The sequence below is a fragment of the Metopolophium dirhodum genome, chromosome 5 (genome assembly GCF_019925205.1).
Source record: "Metopolophium dirhodum isolate CAU chromosome 5, ASM1992520v1, whole genome shotgun sequence".
Taxonomy (NCBI): domain Eukaryota; kingdom Metazoa; phylum Arthropoda; class Insecta; order Hemiptera; family Aphididae; genus Metopolophium; species Metopolophium dirhodum.
This window is the reverse complement of record NC_083564.1, coordinates 23,405,953-23,425,554: the sequence shown is the minus strand read 5'-3', so window position 1 is coordinate 23,425,554 and position 19,602 is coordinate 23,405,953. Positions and strand designations below refer to the sequence as shown.

The window sequence follows — 19,602 nt, the reverse complement described above, 5'->3', positions numbered from 1 at the left end:
ATCATACCATAATTTATTAGGTATCCTGGGTGTACATAATATTATGTATGGAGATAAACGCTGAGAAAAAATATTCGGTAAATATTGGATTTTGTTTTTTTCTTGTTAATTTTGAAATCTTTATAGACTACTTGGTACATTTTGTGTTTACATTATAATTATTTTATCATTACAGCCTACAGGATGCCGCTGAATTCGCCTCGAGGTTTCCATTTGGGTACCAATAATACTGTCAGTCTTCGTTACCTTCAAGTATGTGCACTTAATACATATGTAGTGTTAACGCCGCCTTATGATCACGGAGTTCGTGATGCAACTTCAAAAGGTGAATAAAAAAGAAAAGAAAAAAACAAATATTTTTAAGAAGTATTTTATGTATTTGTCTTTGAATGTTTCGAATGAGCAGTTATATTTTGTTCTATACCTATTATATTATATTGTTCCTGGAATTAGTTCAAATAATAACAAAACAACATTCGATCCAAATGTATTTATTGATGTTTTAAACTCCAACAATTTCGAAATGTGTTAAAAAGTAACACATTACAATATGTTTTAATTTTCCTACTATTAATACCTAATTATTGGTCAAGTAAAAATAATCGATGAGTGTATAGAATTTCATATAATATATACTTATGCTTTGTTGATAACATTTAAAATAAATAATCCAACTTAGAAAATTGATTACATTTTTGGTGTGATTGTTATTTATTATTTACGAGAAAATGACATTTTTCAAATAAAATACCTAGATTTTATTTGTTTTTCTGTTGGACAGCTTAATCCTCGTGCATTTTACGACTACGTATAAACAATTATGTAATGGAATAGAACGACCATAAATAGTACGTGGATTACCAAAAATTCGATTGAAGACATATGGAAGTGTGGTAACTCAAAGTTATTTATTACACCGTATTGTTCCCCGAGTATGTTACACAGGTCTATGCAAAAGAAAACGGTAATTTTATTCGCCCCATTCAGTCCTGACAAATTAAGATATAACTTAATCATCTCGTTTGTAGCCCCGGGTCCCGACACACAGTAGGCGTGTTAGTCCTTTTTTTCCTTCCTCTCAACAACTGTTTGTTTATAAAACAATATAATGTCCCGAGGACCGTTATTATTAATGGGAAATTATAATATCCTGTATGCGCCTATAATAATAATAATAATAATAATAATAATAAAAAAAACGTATTATATAAAATAAATGTTGTACACGAAAAAAACCAACAAAACCCGGATCGGATAGTCAAAAGACAATAGGCATAGGTATATCTATGTTATTTTTTTTCACTACTCGGTGGTTACGAGATCTATAATGACTCGTTTTGTAAATGGGCAGGCGATAATTCATCGCGGAAAGAATAAATCGACTTTGCATAATATAGGTGGTAATAGATAAATGGCAGTGGTAGGCCTCTGTCGTTCTATTCGTGACGAACCAGCCCATTTAGGTATGTATAATAATATAGGCGTATATGCCTATATATCCGCGCGGATAATAGATAGGGATTAAACACATCAATCTGAAAAAATCACAAGCCATATGTATAGAAAGTTGTGCCTAATTTTGGACTTGAGTAGTAGGCGAACACGTGGTTAAATGGTTTATTACCTACGGCTAATTGCTTCACACGCATTTATGTCGACAATAGGCCTACCTATATTTATACAAAATAATCATAGACAGTTACCTACATTAATTGTTCTTATTCGTTTTAACAGATTGCTTTCTCGCGATATTTCAAAATATTATATAGGCACAAGAATTGTAAAACCTACAAAATAGTTAAAAATTATCAAAGTTCATATCTGTTGCTTATTACTTATTCGTATTATTATTATAATAGTTACCTATATAGGTACTGAAAAGATAAAATTAAATAGTGAAAGTTTAAAATAAAACGAACATAATATAGGTAATGGCGTTTTAAGTATTTTTATATATTTTTGAATGATTAAAGAAACGGCATAAACAATGTATTTCCAATAATAAAAATCAATGCGTATTTTATATTTTTTCTTTAAAATTATTTTATTGGGCTTTAAAAACTTGAAAAGTTCACGTGGTTAAATTTACCATTAGTCAATAGTCGGTGAATAGCAATTATAGTATGTAAATTATGTTAATTTGTGTATAGGTAGTAGGTACACTCGTCGTATATATTATATAACTTTTTAATAATATTGATTTATCCTACTTACAAACATATTTTAACATAAAGTAACTTAACAACCATTATGTGGTGGTTTATAATTACCATTTACCATACTATGATTTATGAATATAACTTTGACTTAAATGTACAAAGTGCATTTTAATAATTAATTTAAATAATGCATTGATTTGAATTTAAATTAAATTTGAAAATTTTCTTAAAAATTAAAAACCCAAATTAGGATTAAGGAAAACCAAACAACACTTTTTTATGGAATAGTAAAATGTAAAAATATATTTAAAAATTAAAATTAAAAATGCTATAAATTAAGTCTTACCTATAGGCTTCCGTTATGTTGGATTACAAAACATAGATTATACATTTGGACAAATAATGAATATTATTAAAGATTGTACGACCTTCGCAATTGAACTTACTGAGTATTACAATAGGTAGGGATATTATAATAATGGATCTCAAGAATGTAGATTTTAAAACCAAGTAATACTAGCTAGTAAATATAGTAGGTAGGTACCTATGTTTTTTTAATAACAATAATAACGTATTAAAAACTAATTATTTTAAAAGCGATATTATATCAATATAATATATAGTTATACCGTATACTGCAAATTGTATGCCTGTATATCTGTGTTTATATTAAAATTCTATATAATTATTGTATAATATACGTATTAAATATAAGTTAGTTGTACAATGTCATTAGTTATCATATGTTAACCTATGCATGTACTTGTAGTTATAGTTCATGTTGCAATTGATTATTATTTTAATTTCATTACTGTTATTGAACAATAATATTTATATTTATACTATAATTATAGTTATTTTGTTTAAATATAATATATAATTATTTAAATTTAGTAATTTATTTAACTGTTTGATAAAAAAATTATCATTTGAGGTATACTTAACTATTACCAGAAATATCGAGTATTCCATACATTTATAATAATATAATATTATCATAATACATAAGAAACATTTTATTTAAGTATAAAGTAACAAATATACATTTGAGTGTATTATATTGAATAATTAGCATATAACATACACTCTATAAACACTTAAATCTGCAAGGTATTTAAGTATGTGATGATAATGATACTTTAATTATTTTGTAAGACACTTGTCAACGATTTGTATTGATTTGTTGTGCGAAGGCGGTGTGAAATCGTTATACTCCATTAATATTGTCATCTTTAGATGTCAATAATATATTATAACTGTCAATAAATTAATTATTAAATGTCTGTAAGGTGTCGTGGTAAATTGGACTCAAGTGTCATAGGCCAAAGTTATTAATCACAAACACTCGCAATGTCGAAACTATAATATTCTCTTCGCATGGTTCATACAGCGATGTGTACCTACACGTATTGGATGTATTTATGAACCTGTTTGGTGGTGTGGGGATGATATTAAAATAATAACTATACCGATATATATTGGTATTTGGTACGTGACTTTCAAACTCAAAATTAAATTCAAGGACGATTTAATATAATATATATTCATTAAAATAAGAAGGTAAAACATAGTCATTTGGTCCAACAACTATCAAGATTCGAATTCCATTGGTATGGCACATCAAATATAATACCTATAGTCGTCAAACAAAAACATGAATTGCAACAGGCCTATTGTTCCAAAAAATCTTAAGAATGCCATGGTAGGTAGAATTGAAATTATTTTTTAAATTAATAATCGACACAATAAAGTATCAAAGCTTAAATTATGTTATATTAATCTGGCAAATACGGTTTAAATACGCAAGGCATTATATTACAAACACAGATGTGTAGATTTGTCTGCTAATTTAATTTTCGTTATATTATAGTCTTATAAATATCAATAATTATTGTTCTTATAACTCAATAGATAACCCGCATCTTCACCTTAAAGCACATTCGATGACATCGAGTAGAATCATTACAATAATTTTTCCCATTTGTAAGAAAAATTTTAATTGATAAAATAAAAAGTATAGGTTAGTAGTATTGTAAAAATTTAAAATTGTAGATTTCACTAATTCAAATTGAACAACATAACAAAGTGGTAAATTTAAGACCCATATATTTTGTCTTTGATTGGATAAAAACAGCTATTGTTTGACAGTTATGAAATTTAATAATAATATCCGCATAAAATGTATTTGAAACTGGGTTTGAAAATAGTTACCTATATCATTTACCTATAATAATGTTACTCTTACTTACGTAGACTAGGAAGGGCAAATAAACTGGCTGTGAAGTCTTCGGCCCGCACTTCAGTGTTGGACTGTTACAACAACCTGTATCGTCAGCGCAAACATGAAGAATTGTACACGCAGGTAAATATTTCTTATTCGAACTGGGGTATATGTCAGTTACCTTGATCACTTTAGATCTAGGTACTTTGCAAGACGCCTCTTTCGAAATTCTCATTTGATGCTTGTAAGCTTCACCTCCTTCGCTATCACCTGAAAATCGTTTTATTTATACATTTAATTAATTATGGTTTAGTGTGAAGTCAGACAAAATTATAATAACTTAGAATAGAATAACTCGATGATTGATTTTTTTTGATATTAACTTATAAACATAAATTAAAGACGAATTATCATGCCAACATATTTATTTAAAAATAGTGATTTATAGTTTATTGTATAGGTACGTATTTTATTATTATCGGTGTAAATCCCTAACATATCGCTGATTAGTCTTTTTTAATTTTAATAATACATAAGTTAGGTTAGGTAAAAAAAATCATGATAGCATGAATGTGCGATAGTTAAAATGTATCAGTATATAAATTGTAAAAGTTTCTACATGGAAACGTAAAAATGTCTATAATCTACTGACTGTAGCTACCTACATTTCTTTCTAAACAAGTGGACATTAATTTTTGATTTTTATATTTACTTATAATAATAATTGTATTAGGTACTGTAACACATTTTATAGACTGATACCCATTTTGGGTGCTATCTAATGTACCTAAACCCAGTTATGAATGTTTTTAGTAACTAAATTATTGGTTTAAAAATTAATAGTTTTTAGAGTGTGAGCATAAAAGCGTAATACGTTCAATATATTTCAAGATATGTGAATAGGAATGCGAAAGCGTCTGTAAAACTCTGCAGTGACATGGGAACATAATTCACTGTCGAGTGTTATACTACATATAATAATATAGGTATATATTATGATCAACAATTATCGGCCTTACACTGCACTGTGCGAGTATACGTGCACACTGAACGGTGATTATCACGTATTCACGTTTTGAGAATAATAATGCTAATGTAATGTAAATAAATGCGATTTGTGCAAGTCGGGTTCCTTTTCACGTTCAATTTAACGGGAATGAGTGCATGACTCTTATCAAACGAGAATCGTCCATGCAGCCGACTGTCGACAACATATTCATATAGTGTGATAATAAAATAATAAATAATATAATAATAATATAAATGTGTAATACCTTGCCCTTGCAACACGTTGATCCTGTGTGAACTACGGAAAGTTTCTTCCACAGCCTTCTTAGAACCGAGAAATTTCCATTTATTTTCTGATAGCGGTGACATGGTTCTTGCTGGTTCGTGTTTCTGGATGTCCTGAAAAATGTCCGGTAATTATATATTTATATGTTAATATTAGTATATGTATCTAGTATTATATTATAATATAATTGTATCAAGAATCAATATTATATGCCTATATGCCCTATGGTTACATTAAATTTAAATTTAACGTTTTGTAAGCTGTTTGGTATGCCTAAATAACAGCAACATATTATTATGGACATTGCGAGGTTCTATATAGTAAACATTTACTTTGTAAGAAGCAAATTAGCAAATAGATAAAATTTTTAAAAATAAAATAAATTATTATATTTAAGCATCTGAACACAACGCAATGTGATATGGTAAAATTATCCGTCGTAATGTTATTGAAAATGGCTTCAGTTTTTGGCAATCCAATTAAAAACTGCCGTGCCCTTCACTCCTTTTTAAATATTTTACTCGCGTCGCGGCAATTAATTTTTTATCTTACTGGACTAAATAATATGTATGTTGTGTTGCGTGATTGGAGGATGCAGGGAGGGTGATTATAGTAAAATAAATTACAAATAATGACTAAAAACATACAGCCATTTCCACCACTTAATAAGACAATTAACTTGTAATTAATAATACTTGTCCTATTATACTCTGTTATTATATTTACTATATATAACCAATTAAGTATAGATTAACCAAACACCGCGTATAAATAGTACAAATAGTTACGCATTTTTAAATACAGCTGAGTCTCAATAACTCTATAATCTCAATAGGGGAATACAAATAAATTCGACTAATATATTTTTCTAGTCGTATATTTTAAACAAAACTTAAAAACACTTCAAGAAAAAAAATTGGAGTTATATTGAGGTTTTCGAATTTTCGAGACTCGGCTGTATGACATTTGACATTCACTAATAAAGATTTCTCTCGATAATAATTTATGTAGGTAGTAAAACGCCGTCCGCAAAAATACAATATATGTATACTAGATGGTACATTATTATTTTATATTCAAAATCAACATCATTTGTATTTAAAAACGATTATGAACAGAGTTCAATCAAAAATCGTTAAAAAAATCAAATAGTTAGGTACTTATTATGTTAACTTTTTTTTAACTAGATAAATATATATTTTTTTTTTGTCATACTTTTTTGCAGATCCTCATAAAGTATAGGGAAATTAAATAAAAATTAATATTTTCATATAACATTAAGTAAGATTTGTGGTTTATTTATTGTCTTTATAAACTATATAAAACTATATTGAAGCTTATAATAGTTATTAGACCAACCCACATCTCAAACAGTGCTTAATGCTTATACTTAATTAGATATTTATCTCCTGTATTTCTCTACAATATACCCATCAAAACATGATTAAAAAATATAATATTCAAAATAATATACATCAATATTTTGTCAGTATATACCTAAACATTATAATATATGAGTACGGTTTTAATAATACGAAATTGTGAAATAATAATACGTGTTATAAGTATGTAGCTATATTATTTTATCATATCCGTATGTTTTACGCATTATTACCTAATATTTGTTTTTTTGGGACGTTCATTAACTTTAACGTGCAAGCCACTGAAGACATCAATGAAGACGTCGACATCTGTTGCCGTTTTTATTTGCATCCAAACTGATAATTAAAATATAATTATAATATTATGTAGGTACCTAACCTATTTAGGCATTACAATATATTATTATATTGTATAAGGTGAACGCGATCCGACCGGACGTCGTCTCCCACATTATTATTTTACGCACAATTTTCTAGACAACGTACATCGTATGTGCCTGGCTCATAACATATAGGCACATGGCTCTTTCGCAAAATAGACTCCATGTTATCCATGTTATCAAATAAAGGCTCTCTAGGTACCTGTAATTCCGGAGTTTCCACATTTACGTTTTGACCGGATCGACAGACGCATTCGACATATTTTAGTCCCGATAAACCGTAAAACGTTCATCTAAACAATCCATATGTATCACCAGATTCAAATTAAAAGTATATTGTTTTGGCATCAAACTATTGTTTGGAATATCTTTGCGGTTATTGATGGTAACATTTACCGCGGTCATGATCGGTTTCAGTTTTTTCTCCGAAAGTCACTCATTATCTTTCCACTATACACGCACGACGTGTGTACGTACATACAAATCCTTTGCTGTGATTGGTTGGTTAGAATAAGTTACCACACGATTAACCACGATACCGTGTTGTTGGACATGGCTGAAAATTTTTCGTGTACACGGCAAACGTGTATAGTGGAAACCCGCCTTTATTTATCAAAAACAATCATATTATGATACACCCGACATGTTATTTACCTATGTAGTAATAATATGCGAGAATTATTAAACACTTTCGTCCATTTTTACTCTTCTGAAAAACTTGCACAGACTTGCGCGGATGAGACGTACGCGGACGTAACGAACAACGATAATGTTATTATGTTTTAGTGCAGCGGCAGCATCATCGTCAGGTACACCGTTCGCTCGGCACGAACTTTAATAATATAATATGATGCACTTATCTATAATATACAATACAACATAATACGCACATCCAACCGATAACTATATAATATAAAATATTATTACTAAGCGTGTATACCTGCGAGCACGAGTGTGTGTGTAATTCGGTGCTTTTCTCGGCAGGATGGATTTAGGACTAACGTCTGTCGTGTAAAAATACACACTCGCGTGTGTTTGTGTGTGCATAAATGCATAATAACCCACGCCCGCGGTGTGTCGGCCACACGAGAATCCGTGAGCTAATATATACAATGGGCCTATTGTGGCGCCTACGCCTGGCCGTCGTGTGAACGCGCGCGCTTATCTTCGTCGCATTGTAATTTCCTCGCCGATTTATTTATTTATTTTCATTTTTCACAGACACGCGTACAACACGCGCACACACACACGACACACACACACACGCACACACACACGCACACATTGAGCATACTGAATTAGGTTCATTTATGACATTTGCTTTTTTTTTCAAAATATTATAATATAAGGTTTAGTCTTGGTTCAAACGCATATTGACGCGTTGCCCATTTTCTCGGACACAATATTATACTACTATGCATCATATTATTATTGTTATGTAGAGGTACCTATTACTTAATATTATATATTTTATAATATCTCCTCCGTTCTGTATTGCGACGACGACAGTGATGATTTAATAGATATTTCACTCGACGCCCACAATATATTACCGCTCGCAATAACCGCGGTATGACGGAAGCGGAAAAATATTTTTTAATTTTATTTCTAATAGAAAAAAAATATATATATATTATCATTATTGTTATTATTATTATTATTATTATAATTATTATATTATATGAATATCTAAATACGTACATTTCATAACCGGAATATTAAATATAAACTAATAACGATCATAATAATATTCCATTTGTGTGACCTATACCTATATAATATATTGTGTACCTACCTAATACCAGCTGTATAGGTTATATAAATAATATTTTGTACATGTTACAACAAAGATCTCGATGTCGTGACTTATCATAGTGAGAGAATAACCATTTCAGATGTAATTTATAAAAAAATAATATAATGATTTATTGGCCCCCCCACCTATATAATATAGTTGTAGACCTTGCAATATTTTTAGGTATTACAAATGAAATATGAATGTATTTATATCTAAACATAATTAATACACCCAATATGGTATAGGTAGTAGGTACATGGCACATGCAAAGAAAACAAATTTTCAGGTCATCAACTCCCGATAATTTAAACCACACTTTAAAATGTTTTTAATACCACCTAGAATCTAGATATAACAATGCTATAATAAATGCATAAAATTAAAGTAGTCAATTCTACAACCAATTACCTACTTGTGGAACAGATTAAACTTCTTTTCTAAATTTGTGATTTTCATTAAAGGGCTAAAAACGAAAACTTAAAATAAATCACAAGTCCGTTTTAAAAATCTTTAAAATATGTATCTACTTATTTTTGTTTTGATTTTCTTAATACCTATATTGTCTTAATAATGTCAATATTTTAATACCTATTTGTTTTGTTTCAAATAATTAAACGATAACAATTAATGATTATTATTTATTATAGGTAGGTACCTACTACGAATACTATCTATGAAAGCAATTATATACGGTACCTACACATATGTGTTTTCATACATTAGTATAATATTATAATATAAATTATAATAAATTAATATAGGTAAACTATGGTTTATTATGAGTTGTAGGTATTTAATTATTTTAAATTTATACGTATTTTGTTATTTTTTATTATAAATTGATAACATTGTTAAGTAATTAAGTTAATATAATTATAATATTATAATTGTATATAATAAAATGATATACCTACCTATAAACATTCAAATGCTTAGTTCATTAGGTCATCTCGTTTAGCATTCATATTTCTAACTAATGAAGTATCAATCATCTGTATGATACATTCTCAAATAAGATAACAGTGTCTTCTATTAAAATATAATAGATTATAGTCCATTAATTAAAATACGCATTAAAAAGTATTAAATTTGCAGACTAATATGTTATGAATAATAATATTATAATGAAACATAATATCAGACATATTATGTCATATTTGGTAAGTCGTCCTGGCGCCTAAAAATCAAAATTTTTAATATGAACCAATTCCACTTTTTTGCACTTATCTGATTTGTAACCATTTTTAACCTACATTTTTTTTTCTGAAAAATCAAGTTTTTAATGCAACTTGTCTTGGCACCAGCATAACATTGGACTTTGTCCTCTGTCAAAACTTTAATTTATTGGTGGTAGGACGACTCGCCTTCTAAAATACTGATATACGGTTCTGTACAATAATGGGTTCTTTATAGCTAATATTATGTGGTCTGCACTAATCTGCAGATATTAAAATATCAAGTAGGTACGTGTTAACCAAAATGCTTTTAGAATCATTTGTCGGATTCGATTATCACTGTAATTGCTTTCATATGCACAATATCGGTACCAATCAAGGGCGTCTTCAGGTCAATTACACGGGCAAGGGGACTTCAAAAAAATGTTAGTCTTGAATACCGCTTTTAACAACTAACAAAATGTATTAAATATATTTATCTATATTAGCAAAAAGTCAAAAACAGAACATCCACGACTAGGGGATTAATTAATCTTTATATTCAGTAAACATTTAACGAAATTGATACTTTAAAAATTAAGAATAAACATAAATATATAATATTTGCTAATTAATAATGTATCTATTTTATATATTTTTTTCCACCCCCCCCCCCCCCTTATTTTGAAATCCTGCGCACGGGCCTGAATACAGCTACCGTTTGTGAGTAGATCCTAAGAAATATCCTCAGTAGTCAGCAATTCATACTATTTTGAGGATAGCCACTACTGATACATAATATAAGCAGTCTCGATAGTCGACATTTTTTGAAAAAATATTTATCTCTAACAATAACTATATACAATATTATAATAATAATGCGTACTTATTATTTAAATCCATTTGCAATACCTACTTATTATAATAAACACTACCTATGAATTAAAAATTTTTCACGGAATAGGTATATTTTATTTATTAAATACGTGCATATAAATCAAAAAATAATCATAATATATTGTAAATATCTACCGTCGGACGACCGTTTCGAATGTAAAATGTATAGTCGTATTGTAATGTTATATTGTGTGTAATTTCCGGGTGATAAAATTACGATCCTGTTGCTGGACGTCGACAACCGTCAGGGATCATAATATAATGTTATTGTATTTTATAACGTATTCTTATTATTATACATAATACCTATTGTAATAATGATGGATGCCTATATTATATATTGTGTACCCTTGTTTACAACCGTACGTGTGTCGCCGAAACCTCTAAGCAAACACATATAATATTATATACATTGCCGACCGCTAATATTTTCGACTCCCGCAGTTTTTACGGCACACCTGTTGTAAGCGCGGCTTTCGACTAATTGGTTATTCACAACAGTAGTGACTCGCCGGTATAATATTAATAATATTGTACGAGTATGGTTTACCGCTGTATTCATCGTAGTATAATATATTATGTATTGTATTGTAGTCACACAATTCGTCTGATCTGCAGGACGCGCCGGGGACAAATATACGTATATTTATATTGATATTTCTGACCAGGTTTATATTATGTATATTTATTTATTTATTTTTTGTTAGTTTTTTAATATTTATTCATTTGTTAGGTGACACCATGTTGAAATATGCGAAGGATACGATACCTACAAAATTGCTTTTTCAGAGTGTATTAAACATGGTGGGTGGGCGGAGACGTTTGAAAAATACCGCAATGTTACCTGTTATAGGTAAGTGATATTAGTGTTTATTATAAAATATTGTTAAAATTATACCATTACTACACTATGACAACCACATTATTTCTTTAACGTATGATTCTAAGTATTTTTTTTAAAAAGGGTTTAATTTTGGAAATGATACTTTTTAATTTATTATTGTAAGTACTGGATTTGACTTTTTTTTAAGCAGAAACTCTTATTTTTAATTTCATACTTTTGCTTCAATAGATTTTTGAATATACTTACAAAAATTGGTTAAAAAATAATTGGTGAAGAACGATAAAAATATCTTTTGTAAGTAAATGCTAAAATACGTATAAACGGCAGTGACTGCAGAAGTAACAGAGTTATAAATATATAACATGAATTAGGAACAATACGAAAGACCTCACTAAACATTTTGCACAGGCTTTCAAGTCACGTCTTAGAAAAATAATAATAAAAAAAGCAAAAATGTATCTTTATATTTTGGCTGTTTTACATGCGATTTGAGTTCAGACGATCAATCATGAATTTCCAAACATTGTAAATTGTTTACGTGCCTTAGTGCATATTACTCCACGTGAGATTTATAGTTATAACCATCACCAGTATGGCAGTGTATAATAATAGTTTATACATTTTCAAAACTACCATTTTTGTATGTCCATACAAAGACTCGATACGGCCTATGGGCTATGACAGTTATAAAATAATATATCTACGCTGCAATAGTGGAATTTTTAATTGTACTTTATCCGTGCCAATAATAATTAGTAGTTATTTTAGGTTAATTGGGTTTTTGTTATCGCGTATTTGAAAATGCTATATTAAAATGAGTGGGTAATCCTATACTTTTTATTTAAGTGTCGTAATATTTGTATGGTGTTTTGTAATAAAGGCCACTCATTTGTATTATATATTTATATGCATATATAGTAGTGTAGTGTAATAATATTATATACCTACAATTAAAAAAGCCGCAACAAGTTATAAAACTGAGAAAACAACAATATTATAGTAGGTACATTTTTTATTAGTAGGTACCATGATCGACATGATCCACGGCGTGTTACGTTCTAACGGGTTTTTCATTTAGAAACGGATTGTATTACAGTATGTATAACGTATAATGCATATTATATTAATATACGTATCACTATTAATTATTATAATATTTATTTAATTTTTAAGTAATATTTTACGCATATTTTGGCTTAAAATATTTTAATAGTAAAAGGAAAACTACCTATTAAAATATAATACAAAGTAGGCATAAACATATGACGTAAGTCATTATAAAATTATAGCCGTACAAAACGAATTAATGATTAAATAATATTAATTAAAGGTGTGAGATCATTTTTAATGTTAATCCTAACAATACTTGTATTTATAAAAAAAATGATTCATTAAGTTTATTGTCAAGAAAAACGAACATATAGGTAACAGTGGAGTGACTTTAATTCCTTAGAAGTTAGAATACCTACGTATTATATTATACTAGTGAGATGATTCTCTAGCTAGAGTCTAGATTCTAGATGATGATCCCGTTGGGTCTAATCAACATTAAATTTGATGTGTTCGAAATTAATACCAATGCGCTCAATTAATTATTATGCTATATTGTCATATATTATCATAAATTGTTGTTCATTAATCATTAGAATAAAAACACGCGAATTCCGCTGTAAAACTTGGTATTGTACATTTGTACCTATATTAATCTAAAAGTGGCTTGATTATTTTGTGTATAAATTGTAAAAACTTTTAAAAAAAAATAATGATTTGGGTCCACACGTCAATATTGAACTCCGCAAAAAAAGTGTATTTGAATAACTATTGTTCAATTGTTGTAATTTATTTACTTAAGATACCTCTATTTGCCAATTTGCCATATAGTATTTTTTTCGTACATATTACTATTATTTAAATTTGAATAATATAATGTTAGGTACGTCAATTCTTTCTAACATTATTCCTCTTCCAAAAAAATTCCATGCGTATTATATAAAAAATATCGGAGTGAGTATATGTATAATATCGCGTTATAACCTTTACTAAACAGGTTGCTTATACAGTACAATAGGAATGATGAAATAAAACATTTGTGTGGCTATATTGTATAAAAAATAAAAATATTATGTCGTAATAATATAAAAATAATTTTAACGGTAGAAACTTCATAAAAACTGCCCCCGAAGACAGGAAACGTGTCACGGTAACAAATTCAAAGACGTTATATTTAATAGCAATAATTATAAAACGACTTTTATTTTATTCAAACTTCTATGAGATCGACATTATAGAATGATTCAACAAAACGTCAGACATCCAAGTTTATTGTTGTGCAGGTGCTATATACCGGAGGCGCCTATACGGCTATACGTCCGACATTAGCCGAATAATATTAATACTGTCGCATTATAAAAATAATAGAAGAGAACTTAAAAGTAATCATAAAAATAACAATTAAACACTCATACTTTTGTTATCATAAAACCAATGGTCAGATGACGCCGAGACAAGGACACAAGCAAAAGGAACAGACGAGTAAAAATGCACAGAAGTTTGATTAGTTATTTTGTCTGTCGATTCTTCAATGGACATTCGTCACGCCCAGCTCAGAATACCTTGAACTGTTCGTACTTTGCCACTTAAAAAAAATTGTTTGATACATCAAATAATAATAAGATCATAGTAATTATTTAGAAAGTATAAGTAGAAAACCTAGGGTATATAATATAATATATAATGTATAATATTATGTATTATAGGTATCGGAAAAGATTCACATAGGCTATAATTATGTTAAAAAAAAACCAAAGAAATCCATTGAATGAAAAACTTGTTTTTGTTAGGTAGGTACTCAGGTATTATAAGTAATAACAATATGCTGATTTGATTTATCACCGATTTTCAGTGTTCAACACTAAACTAAGTCAATAATATGAACTTCAGAATTAAATATTTATCTGAAATACGTAATTAATTATCTAGGTACATATGTAATCAGTATGTTCGGTCGATAGGTAATGATAGCAATGATTATGCATGGTAAATAATAACTTGTACCTGCCTACGATTATCAATGGCAATTGATTGTATTGTTCATACATTTAATAATAATATAATTTATTATTATTATAACACAATAATAAAATTATACATCATGATAAAATGTATATAATAATTATTACATTATCAATTGTTTGTCGGCGTTAAATAATTAAAAAAAATTATTATTGATTAAAAGTTGAATTATATAAATTGTTTAAATAATATCGGTTTATAAAAAACCTCAAACACTGCATATATATATTATTATGTATTAATTATATAGGATACCTTAATATAGTATCGTTCCGTTTGTATACGTAATAATATATGTAATTATATTATACATTGTTACGACTTACGACCATTATAATGTCATGTGATATATTTTGTTTGCTAGGATATTCTTAAAAGTCATTTTAAAATCGATTGTACATACTTCATTTAACATAAACAGTTGAGGCTAATGAAGTGTAAAGGTTATTTTTCAGTTCAAAATGAAAAAAATTATGTTCCTATTCGACGCGTTTTCCCATCACACATATGACGGTGGTTATACTTATACTATATACATATACAACGACGAGCTATATGCTTTCCGGTTTCTTTTTTGGTTTTATTTTTTTCGACGCGTAAATATTTACGGCAGACCATTCGATTATCACCGCAATAGAAAAAAAAATAAGTACATTAAACATCCCCTTCGTCTTTATCTTGACAAAACCCAAATAAATAGATTTGTCCGTGATTCTTGTTTGCATTCCATTATTTTAAGTCAATAATGATACTTATTTTTTTTAAATATCAAAGTATCTTGAAACTTAATATTTAAAAACAAAAATTAATTTCAAATACATTTAGAGTTTTTATAATAATATAATATTCATATATATTATATGCCATAGTTACATATTGATTTTAAACTATAGTATGTATTATTTATTTAAATCTTAATAATTACTTACAACATATACAAGCATTTACATATTTAATAGATAATAGTTTAATAAACATTAATAGATGATCAAAAACAAAAAAAAAATCAGTAGAATCACAGTTTAGTGTGTGTTTGTAAGGTGATTGAAATCTTAGCCCCCTATTTTTAAGGAAATTAAGTCCGTAAACATTGTTTCAAATTTTTTGGTAAAATTAAATTAATATGTAAACTGCATTTCAATTTTTTAACTGGGTTATGGGTATAATTTTTTTTTTTTAGTTAATTTACCATTATATACTAGCGGAGGTGATTTTTATCATCCACCAAAAATGTTTTTTTTCCATTTACATTTTATATATTTATTTTTCTATACATGAAAATTTGTAATAAGTGAAAAAAAATGTCAATTTGTGTAACAAACCATAATTATCATAATTATTCATTGTATATATAAATCTTTACATAAAATGTTAATTGTTATGTTTATTTAATGAAAATTGTATTAATTTATTTTAAAATTTATTGTAAGTCATGTATGTAATAGGTACGTACTTAGTATATTGTTATTATTATATTTTTTGAAGGGTGATATTTTTTCTATTTTTAATAATTTTAATATTAAAGCGATTCTCATCAAAATACTTTTTAGTATAGATTTCACCGGATACGGTTTATATTTCTTAATTTGTTGATGACGGAATATATAATATTCGGATGATATGAATATTGTACCTTTATGAAAAGTGCAGTGCATTAAAAATAATCGGGGCCGATATATTTTTAACCTTATATTGCCGTGTTGCGAAGCTTAGGTACATATTAGTCTATCACTCTATTTGCAATTTAACAAATTGCATACAAATATAATATTGATTTTTAGTCGATATCTTTTGATGTTTTATCCATAGTAATTTGTATTATTGTTTATTGCGTATATAATAATATGTTTTAAATAACTCTATACTTCTATTTGTATATAATTATTTTTCTATATAATATATATACATTTTATTAGCTGTCTATAATCCATACGTTTATGGTCGATGACTGTCTTTTTCGAGTATAAAACAATATTACAAAGCTTATATGAGTATGTAACATTGTAACCAACGGGTACGACGTTTAATTATTGACGTTTCTTTCGATGTGTATTAAAATAATGATTAAAAATATTATTTCCACAGTACTATCACGAGCAGAGCTTAATGAACGACAAGCACATATAAATAGAGATTTATATGGTTTTGGTGTAATAACCATCCCATATATGAAACAGTGAATGGGAATTTTTAATTCGGCAATAAGATAATAACTTGTGGTACAGTATGTATAATTATTGTTACACTATGGCTAAACACAATACTACATTAAAATCTTAATTGAACACGCGGCGTGGTAGGACATAATATTATATACATGATCGCGTTGAACAAGTGTGTATAGTCATAGTTTGTCTGAGTACAACAATGCGACTTCCGATGAATGGATAATATAGACGTCGACTGTCATCTCGGACACATATTGTATAATGCGCTCGTGCACTTTTGTTGTTTTATGTGTACCTGTAATTTACGTGTGCGTGTATGTACACGGTAGTGCCGCAATAATGAAATCGTTATTGTCAATATTGTAATGTTGTCGATGATTATTTAAGAAAACTTGCTGCAATATTGGTACCAATACTAATATACATAGGTACTTTTATATTATATTGTAATTGTATAGACGCAAAAGACCATAGTATTATAAATTATAATTATAAACGTAAACTGCGAGGTACACCATGTATAATACGAGTTGTAATAAAAACGCCGTTAGAGCTTAGAAAATATAAATTGAATACCCTGCAGGTCCCCTGCGAGTCCATGGTCCCCAAATGACGCCATTTGGCGTAAAACGCCTTCGTGAGATTCAACATATACCACTATGGTATAACTTATTGTGCCCGATTCAAAATTCAGTCGTCCGATCGCCATACATAAAACTGTAAGACTATTTCAGCATTTACATTTGAATGTCTAATTTTAACACTTAATGTGCTTGTAATATATTCCATTAATATATAGAATTCCTCTTTTAGAGACGTATTATAATAACACTATACGATGGCGTAAAATATATTTTTCGAAAATCATAAGAGGAAAATATCTTTGGTTCTTTGGCATACAATGTTAAATATATTATTTGATTAATATTCAAAGACTGAATCTAAACCCGAATGCATTTACATATATACGATGTATAATATTTATTATATTATGTTTCGATTGAAACATCGAGTGGTTCAGTCTAAAAATTCATCTCGGTGTAAAACCCATCGCGTCACTACGCATACATTGAAATAATCTCTACACCGGTATAAAATAAACCGATGAGTAACAAGCGTGCGCGCGATGCGGTAATAACAATTATACAAAAACAATATGCTAATTTTTATCGAACAGATTGAAAACGAATTCACCCAGTGACCTTTACATAGGTATTATGACGAAGCTGCCGGCGTACCGCGAATTCAAATGCGATTACATCGTGTGGTATACCTATATATTATTGTGTTGGCTTTATCTGCAGTATAAATTGCGGCTTAAATATAAATAAACATAAGCGATGTAAGACATGCACCGTATATTATTCGTGTTGAATTTATTCAAGACTAGCTGCTTCCCGGGATCGGAAAATGGGAATTCTGAGCTAATGTTTCTATTGGAGCCAACCGGTCGTCCTTCAATTTTGGACACTATTCAGAACTATATACCGAGAAACCGGGAAATAAATTTTCACGCGGGTGTGTTCCGTATACCTATACGTCTGCGTTTACGACTGACCTATATCCGTCCAGACCGGGTTGATGATGTAAATAGTCATATTATTTTATCTGTGGCCTTATGGTACGGCGCTATGTATAATATTACGCGGAATCGCGACGAGGCTGCAGCACAATAACGTTTTACAAAGTACGGCGCAGCTTGTAGTGTAACTTCAAAGCAAAAATGAACGCGAATCGTGAGAATTAATCTTGGGTTTTGGCTATGAAATTTTCTCCGAAAGTGATGGTCAGTACCCAATAACCATAAATCCCATTAATATTATTATAATATATACATGTATTATATATGCGTATATTAACCTAGATCCGTAAATCCGTACATCAGAATTAAACGCATAATTCATATACCAATGTTGACCATACAGAAATTCAACCAAATAAATATATGTAAGAATCACTTATACATATTATTATGTTATATAGATTCAATAATAAAGATACACAACGTAAAAGTCTAAGCGATACAACTGATAATAATTATGATATTAAAATATAACGAACACATGTGGCCCATGATATTTTCCAAATACGATATTTAGTGATGTAGATTAGTATAAATTATTAGGTACTTTAAGTTATGTAATTAGTTGTCTTGCGATTTTTTTTTTTTGTACTACAAACCTATAAAGGTCAGATCAACCTTTTCCACTTCAAGACTGTTCATATAAAGGTT

At 28.6% G+C, this 19,602-nt stretch overlaps 1 protein-coding gene across 1 annotated transcript in view; it reads right to left on the bottom strand.

Moving 5' to 3' along the window:
- The window catches only part of LOC132945086 (uncharacterized), a 42,308-nt gene that overhangs the window by 5,395 nt on the left and 17,311 nt on the right, over positions 1-19,602 (bottom strand). Inside the window, exons 2-3 of the mRNA XM_061014712.1 lie at positions 5,655-5,787; positions 4,409-4,650 (exon numbers count right to left, since the gene is read on the bottom strand). Of these exons, the coding sequence (XP_060870695.1) occupies positions 4,409-4,650; positions 5,655-5,787 (375 nt within the window). The remainder of the gene's footprint in view (positions 1-4,408; positions 4,651-5,654; positions 5,788-19,602) is intronic.